The sequence below is a fragment of the Toxorhynchites rutilus genome, chromosome 3 (assembly GCF_029784135.1).
Source record: "Toxorhynchites rutilus septentrionalis strain SRP chromosome 3, ASM2978413v1, whole genome shotgun sequence".
NCBI lineage: Eukaryota > Metazoa > Arthropoda > Insecta > Diptera > Culicidae > Toxorhynchites > Toxorhynchites rutilus.
This window is the reverse complement of record NC_073746.1, coordinates 257,110,811-257,130,290: the sequence shown is the minus strand read 5'-3', so window position 1 is coordinate 257,130,290 and position 19,480 is coordinate 257,110,811. Positions and strand designations below refer to the sequence as shown.

At 41.4% G+C, this 19,480-nt stretch overlaps 1 protein-coding gene across 10 annotated transcripts in view; it reads left to right on the top strand.

Annotated features, from left to right (window-relative positions):
• The window catches only part of LOC129779772 (protein winged eye), a 619,088-nt gene that overhangs the window by 591,283 nt on the left and 8,325 nt on the right, over nt 1–19,480 (top strand). For 6 of the 10 annotated variants that reach the window (XM_055787457.1, XM_055787458.1, XM_055787466.1 and 3 more), the window contains 6 exons: nt 6,184–6,306; nt 13,243–13,466; nt 13,524–16,499; nt 16,562–16,784; nt 16,966–17,573; nt 17,642–17,824. In XM_055787457.1, the coding sequence (XP_055643432.1) occupies nt 6,184–6,306; nt 13,243–13,466; nt 13,524–16,499; nt 16,562–16,784; nt 16,966–17,573; nt 17,642–17,824 (4,337 nt within the window). The remainder of the gene's footprint in view (nt 1–6,183; nt 6,307–13,242; nt 13,467–13,523; nt 16,500–16,561; nt 16,785–16,965; nt 17,574–17,641; nt 17,825–19,480) is intronic. The other 4 variants (XM_055787461.1, XM_055787465.1, XM_055787460.1 and 1 more) reach the window with 3 other exon arrangements.

Here is a 19,480-nt window from a genome sequence, read left to right as displayed (position 1 = left end):
CGATCGATTCTCTTCATCGACATTCTCTTTCGTTAATGACTGATCGATAAAAACATTTCCTGATGTGTTCGAAGATCAAGAGTGTAGAGGAAAATCTGGTTTATCAAACTATGTGGTAAAACTGGCGCCTAATCTGTCTGCAAGGCCGCGGTTATCGGAAGAGAAAGTCAATGAAATTCAAAAATTTTGCGAGAATTCACCTTTGGCGTAAAAACAACAACTGTGTGCGTGTGATGCAAGAATACAGAAGCACTCCTCACCAAACAGCATAAAAATTTAGCCGGTGCTTCCACCAATCAAATTTGCATTACTACTTCCTATGTACCGAGAAAAAACCCGTATATGATATCACATCAGCATTGGGGAAGAATATCAACTGCTCGCTAGCTGGATTGAGACTGTGATTCAAAATCGCGAATGGCTCATTTATACTTAACCGGAACAGCGGGCGAAGTCGATGCATTTGTCGCTCTTTATTGATGATAGGGGTTGGTAAGCACACAAATGAATAGAACAAACGTATGGGAAAATGAAAATGCTTCTGATTTTGTTTATGTTTATGGAATATCATACAAATCTAAGAGAATTTCCAAATCGATTACTATTGAAGTAGTCAAAAGCCGTTCGTAGCTGAAATAGTAGCATTATTTGCTAAAATCGTGATCGTATTTTCTGAAATACATACCGTAAACGTGATTATGTTTGCACCATTAAGCAATGTCAAAATTGAAAAAAAAAATCTCTAAAGTGACGGTTTCGATTTTTTTTATTTATTAGAGTCTTAAACCATGTTAATCATCGATAGAGTTTCCACTTGCTGCAATTACGGCCTTCACAAAATTCCAGAACTTGCCATACTTGAGTGGGCTTGGAACAGGTCTTGGCCTTCATGATGTGCCATACTGAGTAATCCAGCGGATCAAGATCGGAGCTAAATGGCGGTCAAATATATACGGAGCCCCATCTTGTTGAAATACAACATTTGGCTACGGGCCGTACTGCTCTTTGATCCACGGAAGAACATACTTAAAATCGCGATGTAGACCGATGTAGACCCCTTCTGGAATGAACAAAGGGTTCATTTTTTGCCATCGTAGGCACCAATCCAAACACCATAATGCTAGCAGGATACTTGGTCAGATACACGCTTTTATCCTCGTCGGCCACGTCTTTTACCGGGAGAGAACTAATATAGCGCTCGGTTTTGGAATTTGATACGGAATTGACGATAAACATGCCCTCATCGGTGAACAGGATTGCCGGATTTTTCCCTTGAGGAAGTTCAAGATTGTAGCTCCCGGATGCGGTTGGTAATCATTTGAGTGAGTTTTCCATGCCCTTGACTTCGCCCCGCAATCTTTCTCTGATTCCGTGTTCATGCGCCATTTTCCTCATTGAACGCACTGGATTCGCCTGAATCTTTCTTTTGATGGCAACGATAACCTCTTGGAATCTGATCTAACCTCGGACGATCTATGGCCAACTTCGCGGATAGTTGTCCTTCCTTTTCTTGGTCTAAGACCCTTTCCACAGTCCACCGGAATACCCCCACGGCGATTGAAATGTCTTTTTGCGACATTTCTGCGTGGGACAAATCACGAATACGCTGCCACTTGGTGCATATGGTAGAGTTGCAATTTCCTGCAGTTCCTGCTGAATTTGAATATAACGTGCATACTGTGAATATTTTTTGAATCATGTCAAAGAAGAAGAATGAAAGTGACATCTTAGTAGGTATTTTTCACTCTCACCTTTATAGAAACAAACAAATTTTCATTATTCTCGCGATCATTTGATGATATTTGCAAGGTTCACAGAGTCGGCCAACATTGCGTTGAAAGTGCTGCTATCTCCGAGGACTAAGAAAACAACCATTTCTGGATCTTTTTGGATATTTAAATGATGGAAATAAGTCGCAATACAATTGTCATCTATAAGAAAACAATCAGTTACAAGATTTCATGTGCAATTAAACTCATTACAACATGAAACGGTGAGAATGTTTAATATTGTTTTGTTTCTTCCTTATACACTTCAGATTTTTTTTTATCCCATTTATTTATTTTAGGCTCATTAGCATTTTAGCTGTAACAGAGCCAAATTTTAATCGTGTACATGTCACATGGTTATCAAATCCAAGGCGCGTAGAAGTATATCCTAAGGTGGGCCAACTTGCTAAAACCACTCTTCAGCCATCTTGGAAGTCTACTGTGTTTTGTTTGTAAACAAAACACAATACGCTAGTGCCGAAGCTCGCTCCTGATCAGTCTGTCTCTTTCACGCTTCATGGAAATAATTCCCCTTCTGCTTTCTTCCGTACTGTTTTCATATACCGCTCCCCTAACCAACTTAGTGACGAAACGGCCTCACCTAGTACCATAGACCCGTCTTGATCATATCTATAATTAGTACATTACACAGTTGCCATTCGCCAGTATTCCTTCTATAACATTACATATGGTACATTTACACAGTAGCCATTTAGGCGTAAGAGTTTTCTATCTGTTCTTCCATTATCCAAGTTAGACCGGACAGCGGAGACAGTTGATTGATCATTGTTGAGTTATTTATAGAACAGTAGCCCGATGTTTCTTGCAGAGCAGAGCAGTTGTATGGATGAATCGATCTTATTTCGACCGTGGATCGATCTCCATCGCTGATGATTGTTGCGTGGACGTAGTTATTCTGTAACAACACAAAAATGGTCAATGAGGGCCCTGAGTTTTGAACTCACGATCGATCGCTTACTAAGCGAACGCGCAACCAATGTGGCTACGGAGACCCCCCACTTCAGATTGAACGCAATTAATAACGACACCAGCATTTCGTTGACCAATACAAATACACTCTGCCTACTACTTCACCTCATATGTACCTCATTGGGTTAGAACCGATATCTAAAACCTGGTTGTCAAGATATTGGTGGAAATTTCCGTCAATATATTAAATATTTCGATTTTCACATATCAATCGAAATGAATTTTCGCTGAGATTTGTTCAATTGGTTTTGTTTGCATCGGTTAAACTGTCAGTTCAGCTCATCGCACTGATCGCTCTGAAGTTCCGTCCTTACACCGGGATCGAGTATAAACGAGATTTCAAGCTATTCTACGGGACTTTCAACTGAAAATCTCTTATAAATAAAAGCTGAACTGAATTTCATTCTAATCTCATTGTTGCCAACGAGCAGCCAACAGACTATTTGACTGAAATTGAATCAAGTGACTGACACATCAATGAACGATTTCGGGTATTGGTGCTTCTTGTATATTCGTGGATTCACGGTGTGCTAAAAATTTTTCTAAAAAGTTCCAAAATAATATCCGACGTGATGAACAAGGAAATTGAATGAAATAATTACATTACCTTCAATAACTCCCTCTTTAATTTTGCTAACAATTTTGAAAACCACAAAAGTGATGTCAAATAAATGCTGTGGTCCATGAAGACACTACTTTTGTTATGTTCAGATTTAGAACTGGACGTCAGATCCTAAAATAATACACTACAGTTACTCTAGTAGTTCAAATTGTTTAACTGTCACATTTTGTTATGTAGCACATGCATGTTAGTCATAACACAGATAACGACGGGGTATAAGTTTTAATATTACTACCAATCCACTTCCATCTACAAGGAAAATTCGGGAAATCCCCTAAACTTGAATTGCTTTGGAAGGCAGATGAAATCACTTAGTTGAAAACACAATGGAATCCCTCCAAAATTCAGATCTTTCTGTGCAACATGTTCTTGAGGAAATGAAATAAAAGTAAGTGTAGATCCTACGCGCGTACCGTCCGGTTCATAGAAAGCAAACCGGAAGGAAAATAAAATTATGCAAAGGACAGCCACGCGTACGCTTTTCCCGGTTCAAGCCACTTCACTGCCATCCTTACGACCACTGGTTGACAGGCAAAGTAGGGCAACAGTAGCGGCAGTTTGGCATCGTTTGGGTTGATGCAGATTGAATATTTTAGAACCAACTCTGTATAATCCATATTTCCGAAGCACGCGAGGATTGCGTTTAAACTCAAGGAGGCCTACCCTTCGTGATCACAGTCATAGGCATGGACATAAAATAATTGCCATTGTAAAGCCTATATTATCAGTTTTATCGATACAATCAATCGTAATTAGAGAGCGGTTGCTGCTCTAATCAGTCAGCATGCGAGCAACAGCGCCATGCAGTTTCCGATCAAATCACGCACTCATGCATGCATTTTCACAACAAAGATCAAAGTGGGTTTATGTAGAGAAAAGTATGAATTGATAATAATTTTGGGTGGAATTTGGTCCGATTTCCACTTCGCCTTTCGGGTGTGCAGAAGCGGAAATCGAAACAATGGCAACGACACGTGACGCCACACATGACGCGGCACATGTTTGAACGGTCGCTAGTTTCCGAAGCCAATAACCAATTACTAGATATGGCTTTTCTATTCATTTTCACTACTGGCGGGATTCGACACTGACAACATTCGCTCTGTTTGAAGACTTTCAACAGCGACAGCTGGGCGCCGTCCAACTAGGATCGAATTACCCGGTAAATATTGGTCATCGAGGGTTTTCGATATGGAGGTGAAACCCAGGAAGGTGTGATCGGTGGTTCATTTCTACATCGATAATTTTAATAAATTTAATCAATCGAAAAATTGATTGTGGTGAGGGAAATTCTAAGGCAATGGTTGATAATGTTTGCATAACATTAGTAAACGTTGTTATTGGTGTAATTATATGAGTAGCAGCCCGCTGCTTCAATTCCTGTAATATAATTTATAAAACTTTGCAAGATTTATTGACTAACCTTCAAATGCCCGATGAATATGCTGATTGGACATTAAATCGTAACAACTGGCTGACTAATCCACTTGCCACATTTGAATATAGGCGCTAATGGAAAAACTTAATCATTTGCCTTTCCAACCATGAATACTGACTTAAATGAATGGTAATAGTATTAGCATATAGCCGCATTCTCGCTTCGGAGCTGCGAATAGATAAAAAAAAAAACGCTCAATAGCAAAAACAACGCTTAACCATCGTAAATTAACGCTCGCAAAATAACTATGCAACCGGCACTTATTAGCATTAGTATGAGCACAAATTACGCTAATAAAAATTCACATTATCAAAATTCATCGTCTCTTGCTGAGCGAAGCACGCTAGTTAATTTCTCGCTCACGACCGGATCTAATAGCGTTAGTCACGCCAGTAGGCGTTGCCATTTGTCTGCCAAGCCTCATAGCTCTGTCTCGCTTTGTTGTGTGATGCTTCGCACCACCCGAGCAATGATGGAAGTGAAAGCTCGCTACCGAAGCCACGCCTCCCTCCTCGAAGGCACCAGCCAATCCGAGCGAGAGCATTTTTTGTTCAGCCATGCCACCAATCGGCATCGTCAACGTTCTCATCATCGTTCGTTCATCGTGCTCGCTTCGGTTCTTCCTCTGCTCACGTTATCGCTCGATCCCCCCCATCCAGCTTGGACACTTCGTGTCGAGCACGTTGTTTTGTTTACGATTCTCATTGCATCTGGTTTCGTGAGCCATTCTTAGCACACCAACACACCAGTGCGCCGCGCCCGTTCCCCTGTGTATTATGGTGGATTGTTTTGAAATAAATTCTGATAATTTATTGCCCCCTGCTTTTTTTCTCATTAATGTGTTTCCCACTTGTCCTCACCGCTTGCGGTGTGGAATTTCAACAAAACAAAAAAGAGAATCGATCTTCTCTGCTCGCTCCTTGTACGCATGGAACACATGGATTGACTTTGTCACTAATACTTTCCACCATTCTCGGCACGTCGTTTCGCAGCTTTTGCCGCTCCATACTTGCATCATCCCGAAGCTGGCCTTTCCCCCCTTAATGGCGCCCGCTGCCCTCCATCCACGTTGAAAAGACACACACGGTTTGGTACATATCACTTTTTCCCCTTTCCCCAGCATTTCCGTAATGTTCTTGCGTGTCGCTAAGTGATGACTTTTCCGTAGTAGTATTTTTTTTCTCTATTCATTCGACGAAATACCATCATCCAATCGCAGGCTATTGCCAATCTACACGAATGGTCCACGGGGGAGTTTTTGCGTTGCAACTTTTCGTTTCGTTTCGTTCAACTGTAAAATCAAATCCCTGTGGTAGTTTCCAAAAGTAATATATGTTATGTTGTTTTCTTATTTTCTATTTTAGCTCCTCTTCCTCTTCCGGTCGAATCGATGCTACCACTACCACCGATTCCCCCCGTAGGATTCCAGCTGGTACGAGATCCCAGCACCGGCCAGATTCTGTTTCTCCCGACAACAACGACAATAGGTAAGTTTAATCCACTTATAAATTTGATCTGTATCTCGCTGGTAGGTAGTTTTGAACGCATAATAGGCTTGTTTGGTTGGTCGCGATGATGGGTATGAAGCTCGAGAAGAAATTCTCAAGTAGAAACCAAAAATAGACATTGAATTAAACCCCATATAGTATCAGCAGTTCTAATTCAATATTCGTTTGGAAAGACTTTAATTACGAATTACGATAATTACGATAATTCGAGAATACGATTGTTCCAGGAACTTGAGTTCAAAAGCTAAATTGAAACGACCAACTGGAGTATACAGATAACACAACCTTGTAGACAGATTTGCGGTATATTTTGTCAGATAGTTTTATAAACAAGGTTCTCTTCTTGGATCCAGATCGTCGAATACATCAGGAAATTCTTCTACCGCCGAATTATTAACGACAGAGAATGTCGATGAAGAGAATCGATCAAAACAGATAGATCCTGCCATACAAACAAAACACAAACTTCTGCATAGCTCGTGAACTAATCAAGCAAATGGAGCCAAATTTGGGATGTGAGGATTTTTGGGTACGAGAAATGTTTCTATGATGCTATGACACCCCTCCCTCCTCTGCTATGGAGAGGAAATCCCATAAAAATAATACACATATTTCAACCAAACATAACAGAAATTTCAGGAAAACTCTGAAGGAAAATGGGAAAAATTCACAAATGGGAAAATCCGGAAAATTCAATTCGCATATGTTCTACAATTACTACAATGACAAGCGTTGTTAGACCATTTGATGTTTGCGCTAACGAAATTGATATTTAGTCCAAAGTGGAAATGTATTGGAATGTGATAACGCGCACCCCTTCATCTTCTTCTATCTACATAAATAAAAATGGATCACCGAATGTGTTAATAAGAGCAAAACTCGAGAAAGGAGTTGTCTGATTTAGGGCTGTTTTTATTCTATCATATTTTCTGTATCAAACTTTTATGCCATGTAACGGAGAAACATGTTATTTTCAAGTGGTTGAAAAATCTTGAACCAGAATTGTGTCTGAAAATAATCTGATATTATAATGACAAGTTTTGGTAGAAGTAATAGGAATTTTATAGTATAAGGCAATTTTGAAGGGTAGAGTAGAAGATCAATCAACGAACAGTTCTGCGATTGGACCCATGAACATGCGCTTAGTAGGAAAACGTGAATGTGATAACGTAAAATAAATTTTGGGCAGGACGAAGTTTGCCGGGTCAGCTAGTGTCGCATAAATTCCAACAGTAACTACTCCTCGTTCATGCAGCAGCAGTTGTCGTTACACCAAATGTTCTCACATGACGAGAAAAACCATTCAGCTGAATATCCTACAAATTCCGCTTCATTAATTTAGGAGTTTTCCGGCTTAATATATTCGGCTTTAACGGGATATCCATCGATCGCTAGGGTGTATAGATCATCTAACGACTCCGCTGCATACTCCAAATATTTCGTTTCCAGTTTCGGATCCCTTGGTTTGAGTTTTGACGTAGGACTACGTCTTTCATTTCTATACCGGGGTGTAAAATCAAAGTTTCGAAAACGAAACGTTACGCCGGAGACCGAGATTTTGAGCGTTAATAGCTCCTAAACAACTGAACGAACCGGTATGATAAACACTTCATTCGAAAGATAAAATGTCTACGCGTTATATACTTTTTACTTTTTGATGCAAGAACTTGTTTCAATAGTCTTAAAATTGCTTTCAAAACAGGCTATTAAAATCATCAATCGGTATATAAGCGAGCGTCGCTTGGAAGTCCACTCAGTTATAATTGAACAGCGATTGGAGCATGTTGTCGCTATTGTGGTAAAGCTCTTCGATTATCATGAAAGCGCGGATGAACGGTGTCACCAAGAGCCTGTTTGTGCACCTTAGACCAGAAGAGAATCCATCAGGAGTGATGCCACAAACGGTTCCCCGGGAAGAGATCGGAGCAGCCGCCACACACACATACACGCGCGGAACTCTTCGTTTGGATGCCATTCAGCATCGAGAAAGTTTCGGAAAGATCCAATCGTTACTGAAAAATACATTCATGCGAAAGAGTTCATTTTAATGTTTTCTATCCATGTAACACTGCGACTAAATACATTTGGTATTGTGATTTTTCAATAAAGTACAATTAACAGGTGGTTATCGAGTTAGCATTAACCACTGGTGGGCTTCGAGTATCGAGGAAAATCTGGGAAAATCTAATCGTTGCTGAAAAATACTCTACCAGTTCCCCTGGGAATTGAAAAATACATTGATGTGAAAGAGTTTATTCTAATGTTTTCTATCCATATAACACTGCAACCAAATACATTTGGTTTTGTGGTTTTTCAATCAATCGCAATTAACAGGAAAGCTTCTGAAAATTATTCTTCCCCATAAGTAGAAAATTTTCGTATCCAATATTGTATGCGCGCGCAACGGAAAATGTTTCGCATCGTGAAAATTATATAATTTTCAATCGATTAATGCTCAGTTGCCGAAAGTTTCAAACTCAGAGAGTTCATTCCCCTCTAGTTTGCCTTCCGAATTGACATCGTAAACCACACCTTCTCACCATTCAATCACGCACAAAAAGCATATATAAGCGATATTCTGGTGGTGAAACGTATTCATTTTTCGTGAGGACATCGACAAGGCAACATCGTAATTGAACGAGCTGGACGGCGAGGGATCGAGGGATTCATTACCTGGCCTGACCTGACCTGAAAGAGATGCAGTTTGTTTGGAACTGTGAGTGAGGGCAGAAAAGCCGATCCATCAGAAGGAGAAGAGAAGACGGCCGAGAAAGTATCAGCATCGAAAATTGGTTCCGCTTGAGGTATCGAAGCAACTGCCACACGCATACACGCGTGCAACTCTTTACGTTCGCTGGTTATCGAGAAGAATCCGGAATGAAGTGATCGTTGCTGTATAATAATCTGCCAGTCCCACTTGGACTTGAAAATTATATTCAAGCGAAAGAGTTTATTATAATGTTTTCTATCCATTTAATACTGCGACCAAATACAATTAATTGTGTGATTTTTCAATCAAGTGCAATCAACAGGTGGTTATCGAGTTAGCATTAACCACTGGTGGATTTCGAGAAGAATCGAGGAGAATCCGGAAAGATGTCGTTGCTGCAAAATAATCAGCCAGTTCCTTGTGGAATTGAAAATTACATGCAAGCGAACGAATTTATTGTAATGTTTTCTATACATATAATACTGCGACCAAATACATTTAGTTCTGTAATTTTTCAATCAAGTGCAATTAGCAGGAAAGCTTCTGAAGATTATTCTTCCCCATCAGTAGGACATTTTCGTATCCAATATTAGATGCATAAAACCTTGTACCTCCAACGTAACGCTCTCGTTTTCGAAGTCCCCCAAATATTCATTTATTCATTCATTCAGAATGAATTCAGATTCAACTTCAAACAAATGATCACTAAATCAACGATAGTCATACGTCCCCATTGCGGTTATACCATAGATATAACCCACTTCCTGTTTTTCTTCCAAGTGTGAACCCTAATTATCATGAGGAAGTATTAAACCTTCTAACTCCCGGAAAGAAGAGCCTTCCGACATTGAACTCGTTTGAAAGCCATGCGTTCTGGGTCATTCGTAAAAAAGAATATTGCATCAAGATTCAATTGATGAAAATGATGAATTGCCATATCTATGACCATTTTAAAACCCTCGTTTGGTGACTGCCTGCTGATAAGATGACGGAAGATGTGCCGAGTTCCCAGCCCACTTGATCGCTAAACTGACGATGCGTTGCCAGAACTGGGTATGCCACACACATTAATTATGATTATTAGCTTAATTAGTCCTTGATACCGAATAATTCCGAATTCAGGGAGCTGGCCATTCGAAAAACAGTACCTTCCTAAACAAACTGCAACATACGTGGGACCACTGCATCCAACTGCTTCAGCATGACCAAAATGTCCCAGCTTCTGTCTTCTGTCGATATTCGAGATGCATTAATCGGTTCCTGCTTATTGACCGCTGTTCAGCCCATTACAACACATGCTTTATCATCTTGCCTCAGAAAACACGCCTCATTCCGTCCCAGAATCGAAGTCAGTTGCTGTATCATATAGAGGCGCGTTGATTTATTTAGTAATAAAAATGAAAGTTTGTTACATAACGATTGGGCTCGGCATGATTCAAATCGGTTTTCGGCTCGTCAGCAAGTCCGGCTTTACCGGGCGGTCAATGCCGATTGGCGTAATGTGGACGCGTCTTAAAGTACCGAAATCACACAAACGGCTCTCAAATTGCTGCACTCTTTTTATGCAGCAAAAATGGGAGAGTGAATTGGGCCAAACTATCAAACATTTGTTTCGCAAACAATATATTTTTACTAATTGTTCCGTAAAAATATTTCCAATCGACTGGTGCAAACATCTATTCGATTTAGCAAGAAATGGTCGAGTTATGAACGTTTGAAATCTTTAATTATGTAATACAAGTTCTGTTTTTAGATTTTCACTTTACACCCTATGTTAAGCATAGTCCCACTTCAAATGAAATCATTTTATCTTGAAAATCGATGATAATTTTAGTCGCAATTCATGTTTTGTGAAACCAGCTTGGGATTCGATTTCTTGTAGTTATGGTCCTATCCTATATCGACATCAGATGGACAGGCCATCATGCAAGTCTTAGGTCAGAGTGACTAATTCTAGAATACGCGTGTAACAGTGCAAGTCGATATAACTTCCTAGGGCGAAAGATTCTCCGGCTAAAACGGGAATTAAATCCGAAGCTTCATGCATTTTCTATATGACGCTGACCACTCAGCCGTGGTACACTTGGAGTATACTTGGTACCCTTTACTTACAATACAATTTTCAATGAAATGTTATTTTTATTATGTCCAAATTTTGATCAATCGAGAAATAAAAACTGCTGAGCGTAACCAAATAAGAATTTGTAAATTAGGGTGCCAATGAATGTATGAGAAAATATCAACCCTAAAATTTCAAAAAGTTACCCTATACAAAATGTTCACCACCTCGAAAAAACACCCTATGCCAAATTTCAGCTCAATCGGACTTAAGGGAGAGTGGCGCAAAGCGGTCAAAGTTTGAGTTTTTTGAAAATCGAAAAATCACCCAAGAAGCTCGACAAGTAATGAAATTTGAGAAATTGGCATTATTTTTTTTTGAAAATCTCGATTTTTGATGATTTTTCGTTTTTTAAAAAAAACTCAAATTTTAACGTCTATGACACCAGTAAATGAAGACCGAATGAGCTAATATTTTGCATAGGGTATATTATCGTGCAAATCAACATTTCGTAGCAAGCTCTGAATGAAAAATCAAGATAACTATTTTTATTGGCACTGAAAACCATACTTTTCGTTTCGTATTCCGAAAAAAAAAATAAGTCCCAGATTGCCGATTTTTACAAATTTTTTCAAGATGACACTAGATCTCGACGTTTCATGCAATTTGAAGACATTTGGCAACAAAATTTTTTTTCCCGAAACCCCGATTTCCTTTACCTGCCTTCTTGGGTGATTTTTCGATTTTCAAAAAACTCAAACTTTGACTGCTTTGCGCCACTCTCCCTTAAGTTCGATTGAGCTGATATTTTGCATGGGGTAACTTTTTGAAATTCGAGATGACCATTTTCATTGGCACCCCATTGTACATATTTTGGAACATAAGTACAAAAGCACTTGCTTCAACATTTGCTAATTTTTGGCACTTTTGTGGAGGCCATTTGTTACCTAACAGCCATTCTATTGTAAACCGATATAGTGGTTTTCAGATTTTCGTCAATTTTTTTTATATTTGTTTTAGGGTGCCCATTTCCATTTTAGGGTGGCCAGAAAAATCATTTTTTCCACTTTTTAAAGAAAATTATAACTTTTGAACCACTGAACCGATTTAGATGATTGGCATATCAAATTGAACCAATGAGCTAGTCTTTTATAAAAAAAGATTGAACTTGCAAAGAATATGGGTTTTATTTTCGTAATTATTGATTGTAGTAGTTTTTTATTGTTTTCATAAACAATGGCCTCTAGTCCAATAGAGGGCGCTATATTTTTTATATTTTCTCTTGAAAGCTGAGGATTTTTTTACATCACACATCTCGATATCAGAGATGCTATTTTTTTAGATTTCGAGTTAATAAAACCATTATAAACCATACTAAAAAATTTAAAAAAAATACGGGTTCAATGTTCTGCGATAAACAACAAAATTACTACTTTTAACGAATATCTGAGAGTCACTATATCGGTTTGGCATGGAATGGCTGCTAAAATATGTGTTTTTGGCGATTTCAGCATTGAATTTTATAGGAAGATCCTTCCACTATGTTCTCTATCAGTTGGCGTGTACCCAACATATTCGGGGAGGGCGATCCTGAACAGGCAGTATATAGAAGGATGAGTTAATATATCACTCGATCATTTATCATAGCAAAGTAAACATGATGTTAGTTATATCAAAACACGATACTATAGCTAGTAATACATATTCCGATTACCATAAAAAAAATTATATACATCAATTAAATTGATTCAGTAGATTAACTTTTCATTATGGCAAACCAAACGAGCCTATTCATGCGAATAGTTAATAATTTAGTAGAAGCTTCAGCCAGCAGCTTTCGTAGCCGTTCCGATAGAACCATAAATTCTTTGTTCGATCTTAGCCTCCAACCTCAGTAGATTGATGATTTTGTAGCCTACCCTTAAGCAATATTCGGTGTTTGGTTTTCGAGCGAGTTAATTCTATATTTTGATAAACTACAGATTAGCCTTAGTTGCGTGCTTGTATCGCTTAACTTTTAACCATATTTTCTTTTTCTCTTTTTTCTTTTATCTTCATTTCTCCCCAACCTTGTCTAATGCATTTATTTGGTTTAACCGTACGCCAATTCGACAAAACGAAACAAAAACGTTTTGTCAAACCATAGCGAATCCAACGAATTTTCTAGATAAAATCTATATTTCTTGTGTAGAACCATTCCAACAGGCGGTGGTGTGGCCATCGTATCCCCAGTCAGCGGCAACTTTACAGCCACCGCATCTGCTGTTGCCACAAATTCCACAGCAGCAACTGCAGCCGCCACCACTGGCACCGTTGCAGATGCTCAGTTCTGATTATCTGACAACCGCCAGCAGTACAACGCTGCACCAGGTAAGTTCTGAATGCAGACGTGCTGTGCCACAACTCATTCTCCGCATTTCCATCCAGCAGCAGCACACCCAAACTCACCACAGTACAAGATATGTCGCTCTGACGGCCGATAACAACAAACGCCCGACTGTCACCAGCAACAGTGGCAAACATTATGCCAACAGTGCCCCGCTTTCTTGTCAGCCGGCCATCCCAATGCCAATCCCTTCGCATACCTTCATTAAAATCGAGGACTGCAATGGTTCCAGCGCTTCCGGCTGTAACAATTCCACCCAAATTTTCCACGAGCCAGAAAAAACCATCCAAACGGCTACTATCGCAACGTCTCCGGATATCGCGCCGCAGCTGCTGTTCCAACAAGGTAATCTTATCCAAATCGCGCCCTCTGCCAAGGCAACAACGACTGTCCTGGAACCACCTGCAATAATGCCAACGATAGCAACCGCTACGGCGAATCCAATCACTCCTCCTCCGTCTACCATATCCGCATCCATAGCACCTATTCCTCACCAGCAAGAGTTCTCGGCTACCACGTGTCTGACTCCACCCCCAGATCAATCAGTCATACAAAACGAGGAAGCTGAGGCGCCACTGAACTGCTCTATGCCCGAGGTTCAAGATGCAAACATTCAAACTGACACCCCAGTAATGAGTGAGGATGACAACACCGTCGAAACCGACGACGTATCCCATCACCAGGAAGTGACTGCCATCGCCTTGTCGAATAACATTACGGAAGAATCTAGGTTCCCTGAATCGTTTGGAACGCAGACCATCGCCAGATCATCGGCAGCCCTATCTTCGTCCACATCGGACATGTTGAGTCATAGCATCAACACGAGTGGAGATTCTGCGATCGAACCGGACATCTCCACCCATTCATCGTCAGTGAACAGTCTAAACTTAAGCTATGCCAGCAGTAGTACAAACTGCGACCGAGTTGACATGGAAGTCGAAGACAACATGTTCCGGAATTTGCACAGTACGGTATCAGCTACATCCTTGGAGCCACCGCCAGCACTCACAGTGAATGCCAACTGCGGCCTCCGTGTACCGAAAAAGGAAATGCTTTCCCCCGTGGAAGAACCACCTGTCGCACATCAAAACACAAGTATCGAAGAGACCCGTCCCGAGCTAGACACTTCCTCTCAGCAGGAACAGCCCGTTGATCTGAGTGGACTCGAACTACTCTCCCGCAGTATAGAAGTTTTTCAAAAGAAAGCCTCGATGATCAAGAAGGAACCAATATCTCCGCAGCTTCCTTCCGAGCCTCTTCCACTGTTACCGGTCCCTCCACTAGTTCCATGCGAGCCCATCCGACGATTGAGTGTGCAAGAGGACGAGCCGCCCACAGTCAATCCAGTCAACCTTCCGTCCGCCCCCGAAACTCCACCCCCTCCTGCGCCACCTGTGGCTGATGTCTACATCCGCAACGACGAAGAGATGGTAGGACTGAACCTTCTCTGCGCCCTAGCTGAGCAGCGGTTCCAGGAGGAAGGTATGTTCAAGAAAGACTCACCCGTAGCGATGTCTCCGGCAAATGACAAAGTCGATGCGACCGAATGCTCTCCGGAGCAACAGCAACCCTCTGTGGCCAGCCCAGAAATTCATTCGCGCAAACGAAAGCACAAGCATTCCAAAGAATCGAGAAAGTCTAGCAAGAAATCCAAACATGACAGAGAACTAAGGCGAGAACGCAAGCGGAAGCACAGTTCCGACGCTAATGAGGAAGAGGATCTAGGTGGCGAGCTGAAGGACAGTTTTTCGCGGGTGCGAGCGAAGCTGGAAAAGTGCGGATGTAAAGATGCGGATGACAAGGAACATCGTTGTCGTCGGACAAACTGGCTAACGGCGAATGAACTGTTCAGCGTAATGGAGTCCGACATGAAGGAGAGGCTAGTGACCATCACGAAGCAGTGCGAGGAGAAAAAACGCGAGCTCGAGCAAATGAGCACAACGTCTGTGGCAAAGGTAAAGCCACTCACCGCGATGGTACGGATACCTGATATCGGGAAATCTTTCTTCGGCGGTTTCAGTGGAACGAGTGGATTGTTGAATGGAAACTCCAGTGGCACCTGCCTAGGCGGTGGGCAGATTCCGACTCTGACGGCGTCGAAGCTCAGCACGATTCCCGCACTGTCGCCTAACTTTTCGTCGTCATCGAATTCAACGACCTTCGTTGAGTTACCCAAACTTAGCTCGGATACCGATTCTAGCAAGCTGGAAGATGCCGATTTGAATACCATGGAGAGGTTCCCTTCATCCAAACGAAAAGGAGGAAATCCTAAGAAACATGATGATGTCGCCCTTACGGAGACTATTGTTGCCAAGAAGCCCAAAAGTTTGGTGGGTTATATTTTAGCATCTAAGAATCGACTGAATGAGAGTAATGTGAAGGAATCAGGCCACCACAAGTCGTCTCACCATTCACATCATCATCATCACCACCATCAAGGAGGCAGTAGTAGCACCAGCAGTAAGCATCAGTCAGGCGAAACGAAACAGAAGAAATCACCGATACATTCCTCTAAGTTCGAGAGTACGACAAGTGATGACACGAGTAATCTTTCGGACGGTTCATCGAAGCCACAGCCACAGAAAATTAACTCATCCGGTTTTAGCTTCGAGGACGAGAACAGCAAACCGTCGGATACTGCATTCTCAATTTTTGGCGGTAAACCATCGATTTTTGACAAGGTCAAGACTTCGCCCATCAGTTTGACAACTACGCTGAAGATGTCGCCAGTTCAGGCGGCCATTGTTGCACCGATGAAACACTCAAAGCATAAGAAATCCCGCAGCAAAGAACGCAAACGACGCAATTCTGAGAAGAAGCGCATCGATCAGAAGTGTTTGCTGTCCAGTGAGCATCTTGGCAAAGAGAAAACTCGAGTCCTGACAGCGATGGGAGGTTTGTTCTACGCTGGATGCTTGAGTGCTGTCCAGCCGCCGGATATCTATGCCGTAACGCTGGACGGCGAGAGAGGAAATCGGCCACATATTATGTCCCGCGAGGAAGTTCTTCGTGACGCTGTAAGTAGTTTTACTTGGGTTTTAAGATTGCAAGTTGTGTAATATTCGTATCTTGGTTATAGATTCTTGAGGTTGCTCCCAAATCAGTGGATGAGATTATCCCAGGAACACGTCTCTGTGCCTATTGGAGCCAACAGTATCGATGCCTTTACCCGGGTGTTGCAGCGGAACCTACTTCACCAGATCCGGAAAAGCGATACGTAAATGTGGAGTTCGATGATGGAGATAACGGCAAGATCGCTCTGGAGGATATCCGGTTTCTGCTAAGCGATTATCCTATTGTTGGTAAGTAAACGGTTCGAACAGTTCGTTTTCAAGAAGTAAACTGACGTTTAGTTTGTAAGTCTAACCAGGTTAAGTTAGATCTAAGTTTTGTCTTACAATATTGTTTAGTTGATTTGTGGCATTTGTATTTCTTTCTTTTTCTCGCTCCGACTTGATTTGACACGATTCGACGCTAAACCAGAATACGATCCAAACCCTCTTCTATCGCTAGGCAAAAGAAAGCGTCAGCCGAGTGTATCCGAGGTGGCTACCACTGGAACAACCACCACCGGAGCTACATCAACACCGACAACGACCACCACAACGTGCACCACAATAACTACGAATTGTTTCGCGATTGTCAGTGAACGACCGGATAAGCGTGTACACGATGAAGCATATCGGGAGGAACGTCGCCGACTGAAGAAGATCCGCAAAGATAAACTCCGCCGGCTAGCGGCAACCAACGCGGAACTGTCGTCCCACAAGCACAAGAAGAAATCCAAGTGTTACGACGAGTATTGCAAACACCGGAAGCACAAAAAGCGGAGAAAGCACAAGAAACACCACCGGGAGCATGAATTTCCATCTTCGCCGGATGCGGTTGCAGCGGGTTCAATGGACGATGAAATATCGCAGGGAGACAGCGCCTCACAGACAGCGGAACCATTAAGCCCGGCTGAGGTTTCTGAGGTTCCGGAGGAAAAGGTGCTGGACGAGCAGGAAGACTTCAATCCTACTCTGAAGGAAGACACTATGACCGAGGAGGAGGCGAGTTCTTCGATCACGGAAAGTTCCGGCTCGTACTATGTAGGTGACCCCGATGCGATTGGCAGAATTGAAGTGAAGCTAATGTTGTTTATTTCGATCTTTGACAGCAACCAAAAAAATCCAACGAGAAGCTAGAGAAGCGGCAATCAACGGAGAATAATAGCAAAATTGCAGCCTTTTTGCCGGCACGGCAGCTCTGGGCTTGGTGCGGCAAGGGATACCGTCGATCTGCCGGAAGGGTTAAGAAGCAGTTCTACAAATCGATTCAGCGCGGAAAGGAAACTATTTCGGTGAGTCATCTTGAGATTATTGTTCTATAAGACAAGAGGCGAGTGAACTGAAAAATTTGGAGCCTCTTTAAGACTTTCGTTGTCAAACGCGATCCAGCTGAGTTTCTTGCAGTGTCCAACTTGCGAATAAATAAATCAATGAAGGTCAAACACATATCATTGTCATATCATAACGAATTCTGATACACTGGACAGTTTATCCTCGTTAAATGGGGGACTTCGCTCCAATTGCGTTGACCTCAGAATAAATTTAGAAAAACGAAAAAAATCAAGTTATAATTGAGGGGCTTAGAATGAAAGGGGTGTAAGTGATTTGATCGATTTCTCTACATCGACTCTCTCTTTTGGTCATAACTTAGCTGCAAATGCATTCCCAGCTGTATTCGACAATGTGGAAGATAGATCAGAACCTCAACTATCGGATTATATAGCAAACTTAAATTTGAACGTTTTTGCAGTCGAGTTATTAACTAAAGAAACAGTTGATGAAGAGAAATCGACCAAGTCACTTACACCCCTTGCATTCTAAGCCCCTCAATTGAGATTACGCTTTTTTGTGAGACATTCGGCCTTATTCCCGTACCCACTTACACTTACGTTTTCACTACGAATGCATATCACTTCACTTTTGACGTGGGACTACGTCTAACCGGAGTATATAAGGGTGAAATGAAAACCTAAACCCAGAACATGCAGGAAAAAATTAAATCAATGATTTCGAACGCTTATAACTCGGACATTTCTTAATAGATCGGAAAGCATCAACTGATAGGAAATATTACTACGCGTCTATCACAATTGATGAAATGTTATTTTTCATGAGATGAACACAGACTTCAAAATCAATGTGCCTGGGGAAATCCGCTTTGCAAATACATGCAAGTTGGGGGTATTTTTGTTCCCACCGAGTTGTGTTTCCCTAACACGGACTTTAAAATCAATGTGTCTGGGAAATCCGCTTTGCAACTAGTGATCCCCGATTTTTGAAATTAATCGTTCATCAGCTAATCGAATAGTTTTCAGCAGTTTGTTATTCGATACGATTATTCGCCCCAAATAATCGATTAATCGATTAATCGCAACACTGAGATAAATAATTAGTTAGACTAATATTTCTCATTTGCTAGAAAGCCATCTGTAATCAAAAAAGTGTTCACTCCGCCTGAAATCCAATTATTATCTTTTTCGCTCTCCTAAAGTCGTAAACAAAGCTCTATTAGCGTTGAAGGTTTTGAGCTTCATTTACAGTTAAGGGGAGCGTCAAAGATAATGATTGATTTTCAGGATAAAACTGCAGCGGCCGTACGTTTTTTTCTCTCTGCGTTTGGATCGATTAATCGACGTAAATTATTCGTTCGCTTCGATTATTGGTTGTGCAGTATTCGTTCGATTAATAATCGATTTCTGTAGGAAGTATTCGATTAATCGATTAATCGAACGATTATCGGGGATCACTATTTGCAACTACATGTAAGTAAGGGGTACTCTTGTTCACACCAAAATGTGTTTCCCTAACACTGGCTTCGAAATCAATGTGCCTGGGGGAATCCGCATTGCAAATATATACAAGCTGCGAGTACTTTTGTACTCGCTTGTGCAGACCGGAGTATGTTTCCCTAAACCGTACTTCTAAACTGAGAAGCCTGGGAGAATCGT